At 39.1% G+C, this 18,084-nt stretch overlaps 1 protein-coding gene across 2 annotated transcripts in view; it reads right to left on the bottom strand.

The window, feature by feature from the left end:
- Positions 1-18,084, bottom strand: part of VPS41 (VPS41 subunit of HOPS complex) — a 191,855-nt gene that overhangs the window by 125,178 nt on the left and 48,593 nt on the right. For both annotated transcript variants that reach the window (XM_086395970.1, XM_086395968.1), the window contains exon 4: positions 15,458-15,535. In XM_086395970.1, the coding sequence (XP_086252096.1) occupies positions 15,458-15,535 (78 nt within the window). The remainder of the gene's footprint in view (positions 1-15,457; positions 15,536-18,084) is intronic.

The following is an 18,084-nucleotide window of genomic DNA, read 5'->3' on the forward strand; positions in this document are numbered from 1 at the left end:
CGATTCCTCAAAAAATTAAAAATAGAACTACCATAAAATTCAGCAATATCACTTCTATATATATATTCAAAGGAAATGAAATAAGGATCTCAAAGAGAAAAAATCTTTGCACCTGCACGTTCATTTCAGCATTATTTACAATAGCCAAGACATGGCAACAACCTAGATGACTGCCAACAAATAAATGAATGAAGAAAATGTGATGTGTACCTATATATAATATGACTTAACCATAAAAAAAAAAGCCATTTGCAGCAACATGGAAGGATTTTCTGGTTATTATGCTTAGTGAAATAAGTCAGAAAGACAAAGATAAAAACTCATACACGGAATCTAAAAACAATGAACTCATAGAAATAGAATAAAACAGTGGTTGCAGAAGCCAGTGGGTAGGAAAATGTGGAAATGTTAGTCAAGGGTATAAACTTTTAGTTACAAGATAAGTTAGTTCCAGGGATCTCATGTACAGCATGGTGACTGCAGGTGACAATATTGCATTATACACTTGAAAACTGCTGTGAGAGTAGTGCTTTAATGTTCTCATCATGACAAGGACAACAAAACAGCAATGAAGTGAGGTGAAGGATGTGTTAACTAATCTTACTGTGCTAACACTTCACAACATATATAGGTATCAAGTCATACATCAAAGCATAACATGGTACACTTTAAATTTAGGTATTAAGTCAATTATATCTCAATGAAGCAGAGGGAATGAAGTAAAGCTATATCATATGATATCACATGTGGGATTTAAATATATATGTATTAATATATATAAATATTAATATATATAAATATACATAGATATTATATATTTATATATTATTATATATTAATAAAACATATATATTGATATATATTGTCACCCTGCTTATTTAACTTTCAGGCAGAGTACATCATGAGAAACACTGGGCTGGATGAAGCACAAGCTGGAATCAACATTGCCGGGAGAAATATCAATAACCTCAGATATGCAGAGGACACTGCCCTTAGGGCAGAAAGTGAAGAGGAACTAAAGAGGCTCTTAATGAAAATGAAAGAGGAGAGTGAAAAGGTTGGTTTACAAATCAACACTCAGAAAACTAAGATCATGGCATCTGGTCCCATCACTTCATGGCAAATACATAGGGAAACAATGGAAACAGTGAAAGACTTTATTTGGGGGGGCTCCAAAATCACTGCAGATGGTGACTGCAGCCATGAAACTAAAAGATGATTACTCCTTGGAAGAAAAGCTATGACCAACCTAGATAGCATATTAAAAGGCAGAGACAACAAAGGTCCGTCTAATCAAAGCTATGGTTTTTCCAGTAGTTATGTATGGATGTGAGAGTTGGACTATAAAGAAAGTTGAGCACTGAAGAATTGATGCTTTTGAACTGTGGTGTTGAAGAAGACTCTTGAGAGTCCCTTGGACTGCAAGGAGATCCAACCAGTCCATCCTAAAGGAAATCAGTCCTAAATATTTATAGGAAGGACGGATGCTGAAGCTGAAACTCCAGTGCTTTGGCCACCTGATGCGAAGAACTCACTCACTGGAAAAGACCCTAATGCTGGGCAAGTTTGAAGGCAGGAGGAGAAGGGGATGACAGAGGATGAGATGGTTGGATGGCATCACAGACTAGATGGACCTGAGTTTGAGCAAGCTCCAGGAGTTGGTGATGGACAGGGAAGCTTGGCGTGCTGCAGTCCATGGGGTCACAAAGAGTCAGACACAACTGACCGACTGAACTGACTGATGCATACACACATACAAATGAACTTATTCAGAAAACAGAAACAGACTTACAGACATATGAAACAAACTTAGGGTCACCAAAGGGGAAAGGAGGGTAGGGTAAATTAGGAGTTTTGGATTAACATACACATACTACCATATATAAAATAAGTTAAAAAACACACACACAAGATCCTACTGTACACAGGGAATTATACTCAATATTTTCTAATAATCTATAAGGGAAAAAAATCTGGAAAAGGATAGATATATATATGTAAAACTGAATCACTTTGCTGTATACCTGAAACACAACACTGTAAATCAACTATACCTCAATTTCCTTTTTTTTTTTAAAGTACAGCCTATTCATACAAGCATTTCGCAGTGAAAACTACCTGAATAACTTACATTTTAGTCAATATTGAGAGTACCAATACTTTATTTTAATAATATGAAACAATTACATGTCTGTTATGTTAGGTGAGGTCTGCTATACTTCTAATACAAGAGCACAAAAAGAGTCCCCAAATATCACCATTTATTGAACTACAGATGATTTCCCTCTCACAGTGACTTTGAACTTGCTGTAGTGCTTCAAGTAACTTTAGGGTTCATCACAGCTTTCCCTTGATGCTACAGAATTTATGTAAATAATGGGAAATGATTAACATATGCAAAGTCCACTGTCTACACTTATCACTGGATAGCCTTCATAACCTCCACAAGAAGAATACTGTTTGATAGGAAAAAATATATATTATCTCTAGTTCTCCACTTAAATGTAACTTCGATTCTAATGATCAAATAACCAAATTATCCTTTTAGATAATGAACTCTTTAATTTTAACTCTGATATCCTGAACATCATCCAAAAGAAATAAAAATCATCTGGGAATGAGAAATAGTTTTGAGCAAGAGTTACCTTGCTTGAAAAGAATTTTGTCCATCCACTGTTACCACTGTTTTACGTGAACACTTAAGGTTAAATTCTCTGCATTTATAAGACTGTTGATAAGTCAGTCCTGCTGTTCACAAAACATTCCTAAATATATTTTTTCTGACCTTTGAAAAATATTCTCCAAAAAGAATTCTTAACCACTGCCCCCATAAGAGCACACTGGGTGTGCCTCGGATGCTGGCAATTTACAAGGACCATTTGCAACCTCCTCTGACACCTCAAGGCCCACTGCTGTCCCCACCTTGTGGCGACGGATGCATGTGGCTGGCTCCCGACAGGCTCAGGGTTCACCTGCTGGATGCACAGCCTCAGCACAGTGGGGGCACGAATGGCCTTGCCACTGCAGAAGACTTACTAGATACATGTTCGTTTTCTAAATCCTAACAACCTTTAAAAGCACAGGGAGGATTTGGAAGGGATTGCCTCCTAAGAAGCGGGCACACTGCTGATTCCTAGAGCTGCTTTCCTTTTGTTAAACTTCATCTTCTGCCCGTGCCAGCCACATTCCCTGCCACAAGAGTACGAGGAGGCTGGCTTGCACACAACATGTAACCAAGACAGAGAGTCACGATCTTGGCACCAATTAAAACATAACTTCAATAAAAGGCAAAAACAGCCTTTTGGTCCACATTTCCCTTAATTCACCTGCAAGGAACTGTCCTAGATGTCAGGGGCATGTCGTGAACAGGCTAAATGGGATCCTTGCCCTTAGGAAGCTGGCAAATCACTGGAACACTGTTCATGTTTTTACAGGGACCTTCTGGGGATACAACAAAGCTGCAGTGGACCCCAACAGTGAGAGGGACGAGTAGCACATTGGAGCCGGAGCCTGTCTTCCCCAGAGCGTGTGATGCCCCTGTGCTTAACACTTGAGAGAAGACACCTTGGAGCAGTCTTCCTGTGATGACTTGCCTGGCTGTCTACAACACTAAATGTCACACGTTGAGGGAGGAAAACTTTAGCAGAAGCTTCTAGGTAAATCGGTCTGAGCAACAGCCGAAGGAGCCAGCAGTTTCTTTTGCTGGTATCTGTACCAGACACTATGCTGAGCTGTGATGCCACCATAAAAACAATCTGTTTTACTGGAAAGCCACTATTGAAGGAATTAACATCTGTTATGTATATAAATGACCTGAAAAGAAATACAACTGATAGCTTTCGAATAGTGAAATATAATGTGTGAAGTCTGTCTTAACCTGAGTCAATAGTTTTCTTGTTTATATATGTTCCCAATAAAGATACAAAGGAAGGAGTGATAGAAAAAGGAAAGCAGGGACTTCTCTGGTGATCCAATGGTTAAGACTCTGCTTCCATTGAAGTGCGCGCAAGTTCAATACTGGTCAGGGAAAGGAAGATCCCACATGTCGCATGACGTTGCCAAAAAAATTAAATAAAAATTTAAAAAAAAAAGGAAAGCAGAGAGAATTCCCTGGTAGCCTAATGGTTAGGATTCCAGGCTTTCACTGCTGTGTCCCAGGTTCAATCTCTGGTTGGGGAACTGACATTTCACAAGCCGCACTGTACAGCCAAAAAAAGAAAAGAAAAAAGGAAAGCAGGGTCATGAGAGAAGTGCAAAGTCATCAGTTTAGTGTAAGGGTAAAATGCAAAACAACAACTCACTAATAAATGCACTTCGCAAAAGAGCAACTGGCTTATCAGCAAAACCTTCACATGATACAGAGTCAAACAACAAACAAGGCCTGCCTTCAAGGTGTTTGTGTACGAAGTCTGGGACCACAGCGCTTCACACACACCTCTAATTCACAATCTAACACCTTAGATTACAGATGGTTGTTTATGTAACTAGTTCCACAACTGATTCAACCTGAGAACAGGGGCTGTGTTTTATTATTCTTTATACCCCTTGCACATCCTTACAGAATGCTGGCTAGGAATAAGAAGACATCATTGAATGAATATGAAGGATGGACTCTTCTGAGTGGGGTCATCAGGAAAGTATCACAGAGGGGGAAGGACACAGCATTTCCACAAAGACAGGAAAGCACATTCCAGCGAGAGCCAAAGGGCAGTGTGGATACAGTGCAGGCCATGATGTGGGAGAACAATGTAGCTCAGTCAGCAGAAGGCCTGGCGGCCTCAGGGAGAGCTCTGTTTTATTCCCAGGCATCGACGAGCCACAGGAGTATTTTCAGGGAGGGGAATGACAAACTCCCAGCTCTCCTCTGAGACGATTACTTGGGCCACTGTGCAAAGGAGGGATTAGGGGAGACGTGGGGTTTCTAGAGTAGATTAATGGAATTTCACTGCAAATTACTCAAGTGAGATTCAGTGAAGACTTAAACAACAGTGGTGGTGATACAAAGAACCAGCAAGAGTACGAGCTATGAGCAGCATCCAGGGGCTATATGGGGAAAGATGGGACGCAGATGATGGAAGATAAATGTCACAGAGACAGAAGTAAACAGCAAAGAGGAGCAGAGATGAAGCCTTCTGAAGGGATGCTCTTCATCAGGGGCCAGCAAAAGCTCAGTCTTTGAAGGTAGTTGAAAACTGGCTTTGTGTCAGAAACCGTGTGTGCCTCAGTCACTTAGTCATGTCCAACTCTCTGCAACCCCATGGAATGGGTCCCACCAGGCTCCTCTGTCCATGGAATTCCCCAGGCAAAAATACAGGAGTGGGTAGCCATTGCCTTCTCCAGGGGATCTTCCCAACCCAGGGATCAAACCCAGGTCTCCTCCATTGCAAGTAGTTTACTGTCTGAGCCACCAGGGAAACTGGCAATAATATTTAGATTCAAAGAGAAACTTAACATTGTCTGGCCCACTAGAGGGCTTCCCAGGTGGTGCCAGTGGTAAAGAACCTGCCTGCCAATGCAGGAGACACAAAAGACGTGGGTTCAATCCTTGGGTCAGGAAGATCCCCTCTGGGAATCCCAGCCTACAGGGTTCAACACTACGATTTCAAAATACAAAATTCCATTTTTTCCCAGAGAACACTGCCCCAGAGCATATAATCCCATTTTTCTGTAAGAGTTAAGGCCACAAAAATGGGGCTGTCAACTCTAAGTCCATATACAGTAAGCCCCCTACACACAAAACTTCAAGATGCGCACTTTCAAAGATGTGGACGTGCCCCTGTATGCCAGCTGTTGTGCTGTACCACTGCACTTCTCAAGGTACTCTGCTGTAAGAGTTAAAACCTTTTTTGTGTTTGTTTTCGATGTATTATTTGTGTGAAAAGTATTATAAACTTATTACAGTCCAGCACTATGTAGACAATTGTGTCAGTTGGGAACCTAAGCTAATTTTGTTGGACTTACGCATGCACTCTTGAAACAGAACTCATTCGTGTGTAGTGGACTTACTGTAACTAGAAAAGGAATAATAAGCATATCACCAGTCTTTAAAATTAAGTCTGAAAGGCTTATCCCTTAAGATTGTCCAGGTCCTAAGAGTCTGCTATGTCACTGCTAGTCCACCTATGAGCAGAAACTTCATTAACAAAACCTGCTCAAGAAAGGTGAACACAATGCAAACTCATGATGACTACAGAGCTATCTGAACATCTATCTCACCAGGTATCTTTACTTGATTTCTCAATATCAAGTCAACGAAACCATCAATGATAAAGGAAAAGCCTGTCAGGAGTACAAATGTTCTTATTCTTCTCACTTTTATTTGCGACTTAATAATAGCACAGGGATGCTGATGCATTCTCTTTATCTAAAACCAATCTCTGAGAAAATAAAGCCTTTGTGTTTTCACAGGTTGGGGGAAAAAAAAATCACTTATCCCAAAAGGGCAGTACAAATAGTTTAAATGACTGAGACCAAGTTATTAACCAAATAGAAAATGCCCAAGTTCCTTTTCAGGCATAAGATGAAGAAAGACCATTTAAAACTTCACAAATTCACCTCTACTTTTACCACAGAAATTATTGTTCTAATGCTCTCTGGTGTACAATCACTACTTTATCAAATCTCCATTAAGTCATCTCCCAAGTAGACTGTCATCTCTCAACAGTTCTTGAAAGAAGTATCTTGGAGACCACACTGCAATGTCTTTACACTGAAAAGAAACTCCTGAAGTCAACTCACTAGAGCTGCACTGGGATCCATTTGCAGAACCAAGTTACATAAGTAAACATGTTCTTAAAACTTCAAGGAAGTACGCCTACTTGAGCCCAATGATAAAAGATGTCTGCTCCCCAAATAAAAAGGGATCTGACAGAGCAAGAAGCAAATTAGTGGATAAGAGCAAGAGCATCTTCCCTTCCTTCTCTTTTTTTTTCCTTCGTGCCTCCCCCACTCCTGCGCTTCCTCCCTCTCTCGCATGTTTGCCTGTTCTACAGAACAGGGTGAAAGCCAACCATACAAATGAATTCAAAAGTAACAGCTCTCCTTCAGTAAGTGTCATAAATGTCATGCAATCAGTCTCTTGACTTGACCCCACTCCTCTTAAGGGCTCTCAGTGACTGATCCTTACACTACATATTTTACAATACATTATTTTACAAAGAATCTTTAAAATAGTCACATAAATCAGGGGAGTGACTATACTCTACATTTTATAAAGAAAGTGAAGGAAAGGTAAAATAACCCACTCAAGCTAATGAAAGATTTATTTGCAAGTTACTAAATTTGACTTGTTGGTGACTTCTGATTTTGAGACATCACATGAGTTGCCCAGATCAATGCTGTTATTTCTGCTTGACAACAATGAACTTTTAAATTATGAATCAATTTAGAAGTTTACATACATACTGACAAAGTATCAGATCAGATCAGATCAGATCAGTCGCTCAGTCGTGTCCGACTCTGCGACCCCATGAATCGCAGCATGCCAGGCCTCCCTGTCCATCACCAACACCCAGAGTTCACTGAGACTCACATCCATCGAGTCAGTGATGCCATCCAGCCATCTCATCCTCTGTCGTCCCCTTCTCCTCCTGCCCCCAATCCCTCGCAGCATCAGAGTCTTTTCCAATGAGTCAACTCTTCGAATGAGGTGGCCAAAGTACTGGAGTTGCAGCTTTAGCATCATTCCTTCCAAAGAAACCTCAGGGCTGATCTCCTTCAGAATGGACTGGTTGGATCTCCTTGCAGTCCAAGGGACTCTCAAGAGTCTTCTCCAACACCACAGTTCAAAAGCATCAATTCTTCGGTGCTCAGCCTTCTTCACAGTCCAACTCTCACATCCATACATGACCACAGGAAAAACCATAGCCTTGACTAGACGAACCTTTCTTGGCAAAGTAATGTCTCTGCTTTTCAATATGCTATCTAGGTTGGTCATAACTTTCCTCCCAAGGAGGAAGCATCTTTTAATTTCATGGCTGCAGTCACCATCTGTAGTGATTTTGGAGCCCAGAAAAATAAAGTCTGACACTGTTTCCACTGTTTCCCCATCTATTTCCCATGAAGTGGTGGGACCGGATGCCATGATCTTCGTTTTCTGAATGTTGCACTTTAAGCCAACTTTTTCACTCTCCACTTTTACTTTCATCAAGAGGCTTTTGAGTTCCTCTTCACTTAGGAACTAACAATTCTCAAAAGTACATGGCCTCATTAGTAACCAAAAAAAAAAAGTATACCTGAGATCAATTAATTCCCATTTTCTAGAAATTTAAGTGGCAAAGAAAGTTTGAATGATGACAGTCAATGCAACTTGATGAGACATACCGACACATTCTCACCCAGTGCTGGTGGGAATATAATTTGGTACAACCTAAGTGCACGAAATATTCCACAAACCTTAAAAATGTTCAAGCTATATATAGCACAGGAAACTCTTACTCAATACTCTGTAATGACCTACATGGGAAAAGAATCTAAACAATGACTATCAGTTCAGTTCAGTTCAGTCACTCAGTCCTGTCCGACTCTTTTCGACCCCATGAACTGCAGCACGCCAGGCCTCCCTGTTCATCACCAAATCCGGGGTTCACCCAAACTCATGTTCATCGAGTCAGTGATGCCATCCAGCCATCTCATCCTCTGTCCTCCCCTTTTCCTCCTGCCCCCAATCCCTCCCAGCATCAGGGTCTTTCCCAATGAGTCAACTCTTCGCATGAGGTGGCCAAAGTACTGGAGTTGCAGCTTTAGCATCATTCCTTCCAAAGAATACCCAGGACTGATCTCCTTTAGGATGGATTGGTTGGATCTCCTTGCAGTCCAACGGACTCTCAAGAGTCTTCTCCAACACCACAGTTCAAAAGCATCAATTCTTCGGCACTCAGCTTTCTTCACAGTCCAACTTTCACATCTATACATGACCACAGGAAAAACCATAGCCTTGACTAGATGAACCTTTGTTGGCAAAGTAATATCTCTGCTTTTGAATATGCTATCTAGGTTGGTCATAACTTTCCTTCCAAGGAGTAAATGTCTTTTAATTTCATGGCTGCAATCACCATCTGCAGTGATTTTGGAGCCCCCAAAAATAAAATCTCACACTGTTTCCCCATCTATTTCCCATGAAGTGATGGGACCGGATGCCATGATCTTCGTTTTCTGAATGTTGAGCTTTAAGCCAACTTTTTCACTCTCCTCTTTCACTTTCATCAAAAGGCTTTTTAGTTCCTCTTCACTTTCTGCCATAAGGATGGTATCATTTGCATATCTGAGGTTATTGATATTTCTCCCCGCAATCTTGATTCCAGCTTGTGCTTCTTCCAGCCCTGTGTTTCTCATGATGTACTCTGCATATAAGTTAAATAAGCAGGGTGACAACATACAGCCTTGACATACTCCTTTTTCTATTTGGAACCAGTCTGTTGTTCCATGTCCAGTTCTAACTGTTGCTTCCTGACCTGCATATAGGTTTCTCAAGAGGCAGGTCAGGTGGTCTGATATTCCCATCTCTTTCAGAATTTTCCACAGTTTATTGTGATTCACACAGTCAAAGGCTTTGGCATAGTCACTAAAGCAGAAATAAATGTTTTTCTGGAACTCTCTTGCTTTTTCGATTAGGGGGGTGTTAAGTTACTGCAGTGTGAGCTAGTTTTCACAGAAATCTAGGTTTTTAATTTCATGTGATCAAAAGAAAGTACCAATATTAGCAGTAAGGAGCAGAATAATGCCATTTGCAGCAACATACATAGACCTATAGATTATCATACTAATTGATGTAAACCAGAGAAAGACAAATAATACACCACTTGTATGTAGGAATCTAAAAAAAAAGACACAAATGAACTTACTTAAGAAAGAGAAATAGACTCACAGACACAGACAAGAAACACAGGCACCAAAGGGGCAAGGAGTGATAAATTAGGAGTTTGGGATTTAAATATACACACTACTATATATACGTGTGTATATACATATAATAGATAACAAAAAAAGACCTACTCTATAGCTATATAGCTCTGGAAATTATACTCAATATCTTGTAACATCCTATGATGGGGAAGAATGCAAAAAAGAAATATATATACATATATATGTGAGTGTGTGTGTAACTGAGTTGCTTTGCTGTACGCCTGAAAAACAACATTGTAAATCAACTCTATTAAAAAAAATTTTAAACAACAACAAAAAACAGGAATAGAAATACCAATAGACTCTGCTACATGGAGTTCAAAGAGAACCCTGAGCCCATTTCTTCAAGAGATAAACTTTATATTTATAAATTTCCCAGTAAGGCTGTTCAATTTTACTTTGCTTTCCGATCCCTTTCTTTTTGTAACCATCCACTTTAAAGGTCCTTAACTAATGTTTCCTACCATGGCGCCATGAGAGGCAAACCTCTGCATTTTCTATTTTTAACAAAGAAAAGAGCCTTCACCTAAAGAGCAGAGATTTGCTTGGTCAGTAGAGTTCTTTGCTCTCCATCTGGCACACTTAGAAGAATAAAGATTTAAAATGCGTGAATTAAGGCTCCAAAAATAATTTGCTCATTGCTGCAAAGTAAGTATTCCTACTTAATAATTTGCTCGCTGTTTCATAGTATTCCTAATTGAACTGTGGTGTTGGAGAAGACTCTCGAGAGTCCCTTGGACTGCAAGGAGATCAAACCAGTCAATCATAAAGGAAATCAACCCTGAATATTCATTAGAAGGACTGATACTGAAACTGAAGCTCCAATACTGTGACCAGCTGACACAAAGGGTCGACTCAGAAAAGACTCTGATGCTGCGAAAGACTGAAGGCAGGAGAAAAGGACAAGATGGTTGGATGGCATCACTGACTCGATGGATATGAGTTTGAGCAAACTCTGGTAGATAGTGAAGGACAGGAAAGCGTGGCGTGCTGCAGTCCATGGGGTCGAAAACAATTGGATATGACCAAGAGACTGAACAACAACAACAACAAATTAATACAGTTAAGAAGGCTATTAAAGAGAAAGTAACTACTATGATTAATGACATCATATGGGTATGGACACCATGTGGGAACTTAAAAGGAATTTGAGATTCTCTAAGGATTTTGAAGTCATATGTCATACACTGTGTAAGCAATTAAGACAACTTTTACTCAGGAGAATATGATCTGATCCATATTCAAGCAGGCAATTTTGTAAGCAACTTGAGCCCTTTACCTGATAAGCTAGGCCTATTTTAATTTTTAATCTGTGAGTTAAGTAAAAATGAACTTTATCAATTCAATCTGAATTAATATAAAGTTATACCTAGGGATAAAATCTTTTAAAAACACACATGTGACTAAAGCATTTTAATGAGTATCCTTTCAGATGTATTGAAATCTCAACATCAACATGCAAAATAAACCATCACCCTGGTGGTTTTCACTTTTGATCAACAAAGAGTCACAGATGGGTGGGTAGCACAGGCTCCTCTCTATCAACCTTTTCATGTAATGATAGAAGAATATACAGTGTAAGAAAAATCTCAGTGGTGTGATTCATTTATATAAAGATCTCTGAACAAGCTACCAACTTGGAAAATGTGCTGGTATTTAGAAACAAGCAGAGGAAAAGCTTGCTTCAACAGGCAAAGGATAATTTGAGCACCGCTCAAGGTCAGAGAGACACACACGTGTGGAGTACCTCCAGTGCGTGTGCATGTTACTGAGGTATATAACTCACACAGAATAAAGTGCACAAATCTCAGATATGTGGTTCAGTGATTTTTACACATGTACACACCTGGGAAACCACCAAGATAGAGACAACTATTAATACTTCAGAAGATTCTACCTGTGCTCTCTCCCAGGTCAAATCATAATCTGACTTCTATCACCATAGTGTGATTTTTGCCTTCTCTTGATCATCATAAATGGAATCATGCAACATGTGCACATTTGTGTCTGGCTTCTTTGGTTGAACAGTAAGACAGTAAAATTCATTCATGTTTCTGCGTGTTGCAATAGTTTCTTCTTTTTAATCACTGAGAATATACCATCATTGGTTTATCCATTCTACTATGGACAAACATTTGGGTTGTTTCTAGTTTGGAGTTATTACAAATTAACCTATTAACATTCTTCTACACATATATATCTGGGGGGACATAGGCACTGGATTCAGTTTTCTTGAATGTGTACTTAGGAGTGGAACTGCTAAGTCATTAGTAAGCCATTTGCTTGGCTTTTGTAGAGTTAACCTACTAATCAGTATTTCTCCTGAAATATTAATGGGAAAGCAAATCACTTTCAACATGCAGAATGATTTGTTTAGTTATTTCTTCTTTTATATCATATACATTTAAAGTAAAGTTATACAGCACCTAATGCAATGACTCTATTCCAATACAAATAGCAGAATCATTTGGGAAATCTTTTAAAAATAAAGATTCTTTTATGTCCCCATCCTCTCCCAAACAAAACCCTATCAATAGATGAGAATTGTGAATACTGCTTCATTACTTCAATCAAAAACTATAAATACAATGAATGGGTTAAAGAGACAGTTCTTGAGAAAATAAAAAAAGTGTTATGCAAGTGTAAGGTATTATTTTATCTAATTTTAATTTGTTTAAATTACTTTCACCAGAAGTAATTCACTAATTTTTTTAATACTTGCTTCACTCTTGTTGCATTTCAAATGAAGAAAACATTCTTGATTGAATATGGCAATCATTGCAAATAAAATCTACAAATTAAAGCCATAATGGTGTTTTTAGAATTGAATGCTTTTTCAACAGCACTGATACAGAGCCCCACCCACCCCAAGCAACCACATCATCAGAAATGGGAAAATAAAATAACAAAGCAGAAAACTCATCTTAGATGAGAAGGTGAAGATTAAGGCTCCTTTCAAAATATGACATTCTGAAATTTGTCACCTCAAAGTCATATACCTAATATGGTAATGGTTCATGCAGACTCAGGGGCTCATGAAAAACTTCTCTACAGCAAGAACACCAAACCATCTTCCTCTCCTACCAAAAAATAAGTGCAAGCTATAAAGAACTTAAATTTCAAAGATGTCATATGGGCAGGACTGAATACAGAGAACCAGGAATTACCTGGAAAAGGATGTAGAATATACCTGACATAAAACTAACACCAGAGAAGATAAAGCTGAAGGCTTATAGGGAGCAGACAAGAAGCCTACACAAAGGAAGGAAGGAAGGAAACATGAATAAACTCCTACAGCGTCTCTCCTGGTTTCTCTTTTGGCCATGAAACCAGCGGTGTCTGTCTTGTGAACCTTAGGAGTCAAGTCATTTCTATACAATATTAAAAAGACTTACTTAGAAGCAGAGTGTTAACAGAATCATTAAACTGGAGCTGGAAATTTAAGACAGCACCCAAGCAAGCTTTTTCTTCAAAGTGAAGAGAGCTCTGCCCAGCACCAGCTCATGTTTTAATGGATGAGAAACCTGTATGTGGGTCAAGAAGCAACAGTTAGAACCCTGTATGGAACAACTGATTGGTTTAGGATTGAAAAAGGAGTACCACAGGGCTATCTGCTGTTACCCAGTTTGTTTAACCTATATGCTAAGCATGTCATGAGAAATGCCAGGCTGGATGAGTTACAAGCTGGGATCAAAATATGCGGGAGAAACATCAACAACCTCAGATATGTAGATGGTACCACTCTAATGGCAGAAAGTGAAGAGAAACTAAAGAGCCTCTGGATGAAGGTGAAGGAGGAGAATTAAAGAGCTGGCTTAAGACTAAATGTTAAAAAAAACCTAAGATCATGGCACATGGCCCCATTACTGCATGGCAAATAGAAGGGGAAATCATGGAAGTAGAGACAGAGTTCCTCTTCTTGGGCTTTAAAATCACTGCAGATGGTGACTGTAGCCATGAAATCAGAAGACGTTTGATTCTTGGCAGGAAAGCTAGGACAAACCTAGACAGTGTGTTGAAAAGCAGAGACATTACTCTGCTGACAAAGGTCTGTATAGTAAAGGCTGTGGTGTTCCCAGTGGTCACATATGATTTTGAGAGCTGGACCATGAAGAAGGCAAAGCACTAAAGAACTGATGCCTTCGAACTGTGGTGCTGGAGAAGACTCCTGAGAGTCCCTTGGACAGCATGGACATCAATCTGAAAGTGCATATTTCTCTCCCTAACTGCTGTCCCTTCAGTTATGTCCGACTCTGTGCAACCCCATAGACAGCAGCCCACCAGGCTCCCCTGTCCCTGGGATTCTCCAGGCAAGAACTCTGGAGTGGGTTGCCATTTCCTTCTCCAATGCATGAAATTGAATAGTGAAAGTGAAGTTGCTCAGTCATGTCCGACTCTCAGCGACCCCATGGACTGCAGTCTTCCAGGCTCCTCCATCCATGGGATTTTCCAGGCAAGAGTACTGGAGTGGGGTGCCATTGCCTTCTCCAATTTCTCTCCCTGGACTATTCCAAAAATTCCAAGGATCCCTTCATTATTTGTGGTTCTCTTAAAGCAAAACAAAGCACCCTGAAACCTTTCATATACAGTGTGTCAGCTTTAGAAACTGTGGTCTCCTTCGTAAACTATACCAGTTCCTCATGATGAATCTTTCAACAAGTGCTGAGTCTTTCTCCACAAAAGAAATATCTGCTCCCTAAAATCATCACCTTTTTAATCCCAAAGGTTCACATTCTCACAGCCTTGGATACTTGATACTTTCAAGGCCCATCTTAAACACGAAAATGAAGCTTCAAATTCAACACTGCTTTCATCCTCGGTGATTCCAAATCACAGTTAAATAAAAAGCCTGGCTCTTCTCTTTCAATCAATATAATTCCCTAAGAGTTCAACCCTCAAAACATTCACATAAAATATTAGCTTTATATATTTAGAAGAGATAAACTGAATCATCAAGGTGATCAATCAATTTTCAATTACATTTGGCATCTGGAGAAGATGATGGTGCATGTTCTTACAACTGACATTAGTCATCAAATGAGGGGCTTCACACCGCAAGGATTCCACAACGCCCCCACCCCACCCCACCCCTGGCTATGTAAATCAGCACCATGTATCACCAATAAAAGTAATATTTTTTCTTTTAATAGCAATCCACCTAGATATCCCACATTGTTACAATTTAAAATGAACACACATAGGGGTATTTTAAATGCTCCATTTAAAGCCAAATAGATGGCTACAATTACCTAAAGATCTGCAATTAAACAGATTCATAAAAAATACATTTTTAAAAGGATTTATATAGAGGATACCAATGAAAATACACAATGTGTGTATGTATATACCTATAAATAGACCTCTCTCTTTTTTAGTTCACCTTTAAAATTTTTAGCATGGGCTATAAAGTTTAGAGTAGAACTCTTAGCACTCAGATTTAACTGATAATGACCCTTTCTTTATGCTCTTAAAACAAATGGCTAAAACAAATATTCCAAAGCACAAATTTTAGCATGAAATTCAGTTCACACATTATTTTATACTGGATACTTACTACATCAAACTTCTGAGTGATGTTCCCCTGGACATCAAGTAAATAAACCTTGCCATAATGTGTGCCCAGTGCCAAGAACTGTAAGAAGAACAGAGGGGTAGAGGGGTCATTTTCTTAATGGACCATCCATACAATTAGCAATTAAACCATCTGCAAAGTCAAGACACTTAATGCGTAAGTGATCTGCAATGCCGTGGAAGATACACATTCCTTCGAGAAGGCTTGTTTCCAGCTTCAGGGAAACCGCAGAACAGGGCCTACTTTATTGTGATCGTGCAAGCTAGCTGTCAGAATGACTCATGAGGACCCACGTCTGCTGACAACTGACTGCATGGTGCGCATGCAGTCTGTACACAGTGCCTGATGGACTGAGGCAGCAAATTAAAAGGTATTTGTGAAAGCATGCTCAACCTATGGTTAACTCAGCGTCTGAAGAGAATGATTAAGAAACTCCCCTTCATTTACGGCAAATGTGTAAATCTGTGCTATCATTTAAGTTCAACAAACACACACACAGACATGCACACACAACAAAGTATTCTTGTGTAGAAAGGAAAATCCATGCCACATTGAGAGACGCAAAAACTCTGATGCATTTATACTATCATCATTAGAACACCTCACTCAAAGTAAGATATTGTCAATGTTCATTTTCGAATGCAAAAAAGAAAAAAATCCTTTTCTGTCACACAAATAACTGCTGAGATACATATTCATAGTATGACACAAAACACTAGAGCATAACTCCCAGGGCTACTTAATTCTTTGAACTAACCCTAAAGAAACGAGAAGAAACTTTAGGAACTACCTGAAATAAGACATGAGGCTTCTCTTGCCTTTTATTTCTCTAAGAGGTCCTCAAAGAGTTCCAAATTCTCTGTATTTCATTGCATGTGAACCTGCCTCATCGCAACCTAGAACAAAATGCTCAGATTTACAGGCACTACTGAGCATTTTCAGTCAAGCAGCACCATCTTGAAAAAATAACCTTACGGAAAGTCAAGATTTAAAAGGATTTCTTGAAATGGAATTGCTGAAAAAGAAATTTCAGATCAGGTGCTTAAACTATGAAGCCACATTAAAGAGTCACAAAAAGGAAAAGAAGGGGTTCATTAGAAATTCAGCCCCTGCAATGCCTTTCACTCCTGCAAGGTTTCCTTTTTTCAGAAAGAAAAAAAAAAAAGTCCCCCGGGTAAAAAATCAATACTGGTTAATAAAACATCAGGTGTGCAGACATAACTAGGTGTGACGATTCCGCTGCACAGGCCTGCCTGAATGCACCAGGTGCCAGGCCGATTACTCATCCAGGGCAGACAGCAGGCCTGGTGAAAACAGGATGCCGGGGCCCTGCAAAGAGAAGGGGAAAGAGGGAACTCTGTGGGGAGAGCAGCCTGAATATTTAAACCAAACAGGGCTGTTTCCTCCCAAGCAAAAGAACATTCTAATCAGAAATAGAGGGCTCAGAGGAGTGTGATTTTTTTCTCTGTAGCGACACTCCAGCAATATCTGAAGAGAAAAACACCACGTAATACTAGCTACGAACAAACAATACTTCATTCTGGGGCATCTGTGGTCCAAGAATGGGTTTTAAAGCACACTACACCCAAGCGCTCGATGGTATTTGACTATCTTCATAAATACTGTATTTATTGATAGTTTGCTAAAAACTAAGGGGCTTGGATCCTTAAAATATTTTAATACTGGGTCACTCTCTGATACCTCTTTGAAGGCTATTCTTGAACTTCCAATTATATTTTATCAAAATTTTAAAGGTTCCATGCAGAGTACTTTATCCAAATAGGAATTCTTTCCCCCGTCTTTTTTCTCAAAATCACTAATTTCTTTCGTTTAATGTTTAAGATAGGAAATATAAAAGAATTATTTTAATGTTACAGTTTCAACCTAAAACTATAATTACTTTAGCAGATCTCTGGGGGAAAAATGGACCGGTTTTTATGACAAGCTACTTTTTGCTTAGAAAAACATCTCATCCTTTGGATTAGACAAACTACTGTTGCTTTCTTTTAGAAAGAAATAACTATGGGCTCTTAAAACAATCAAATTTGATATGGTAATTGTATAGTTCTCTAAAAATTTAAACCTTAAAAGCTATTAATGAGTCATACTTTCATTTGCTAGTGATTTTGACTATTTGAAATACAGGTTAAAAAAATGCATAAATGGCCACAAATCACAAACAATATAAATCTTTTAAATATGATCCTCCTTCCAGACATGAAAAGCTTTGCACTTTTGTAACTATTGAAAAATGTTTTTTCCTTTTAACCTAAGAGAACTTAAAATCCAGCATGGACAAAGAATAAACTTAATTAGCTCCTTTCAGATTTAAACACAGAAACCTGACTCAGAAACTATCATTTGGGCATCCGATCCTTCTGAAGCATCCACTAACATAACTGCTTTCACTTTGAATAATTAGACTTTTTGTTAAGTAAACAAATAGAAGAAATAAGCAGTCTTTCGGACACTACAAAACAAACAAGCAGCAGCACGTTTCAAGTGTGGTCAGCTGTATAATAATATTTATGTTTCGCTTAGTGTTTCTCGGTATTCAGAGTACTAGAGCAGGGAGTCCCTACAATTACACATGAGGAAATAAGTTCTGA

This window comes from Bos grunniens, chromosome 4, assembly GCF_055505025.1.
Source record: "Bos grunniens cultivar Pamir isolate PY7600 chromosome 4, Bosgru_T2T1.0, whole genome shotgun sequence".
Lineage (NCBI taxonomy): Eukaryota > Metazoa > Chordata > Mammalia > Artiodactyla > Bovidae > Bos > Bos grunniens.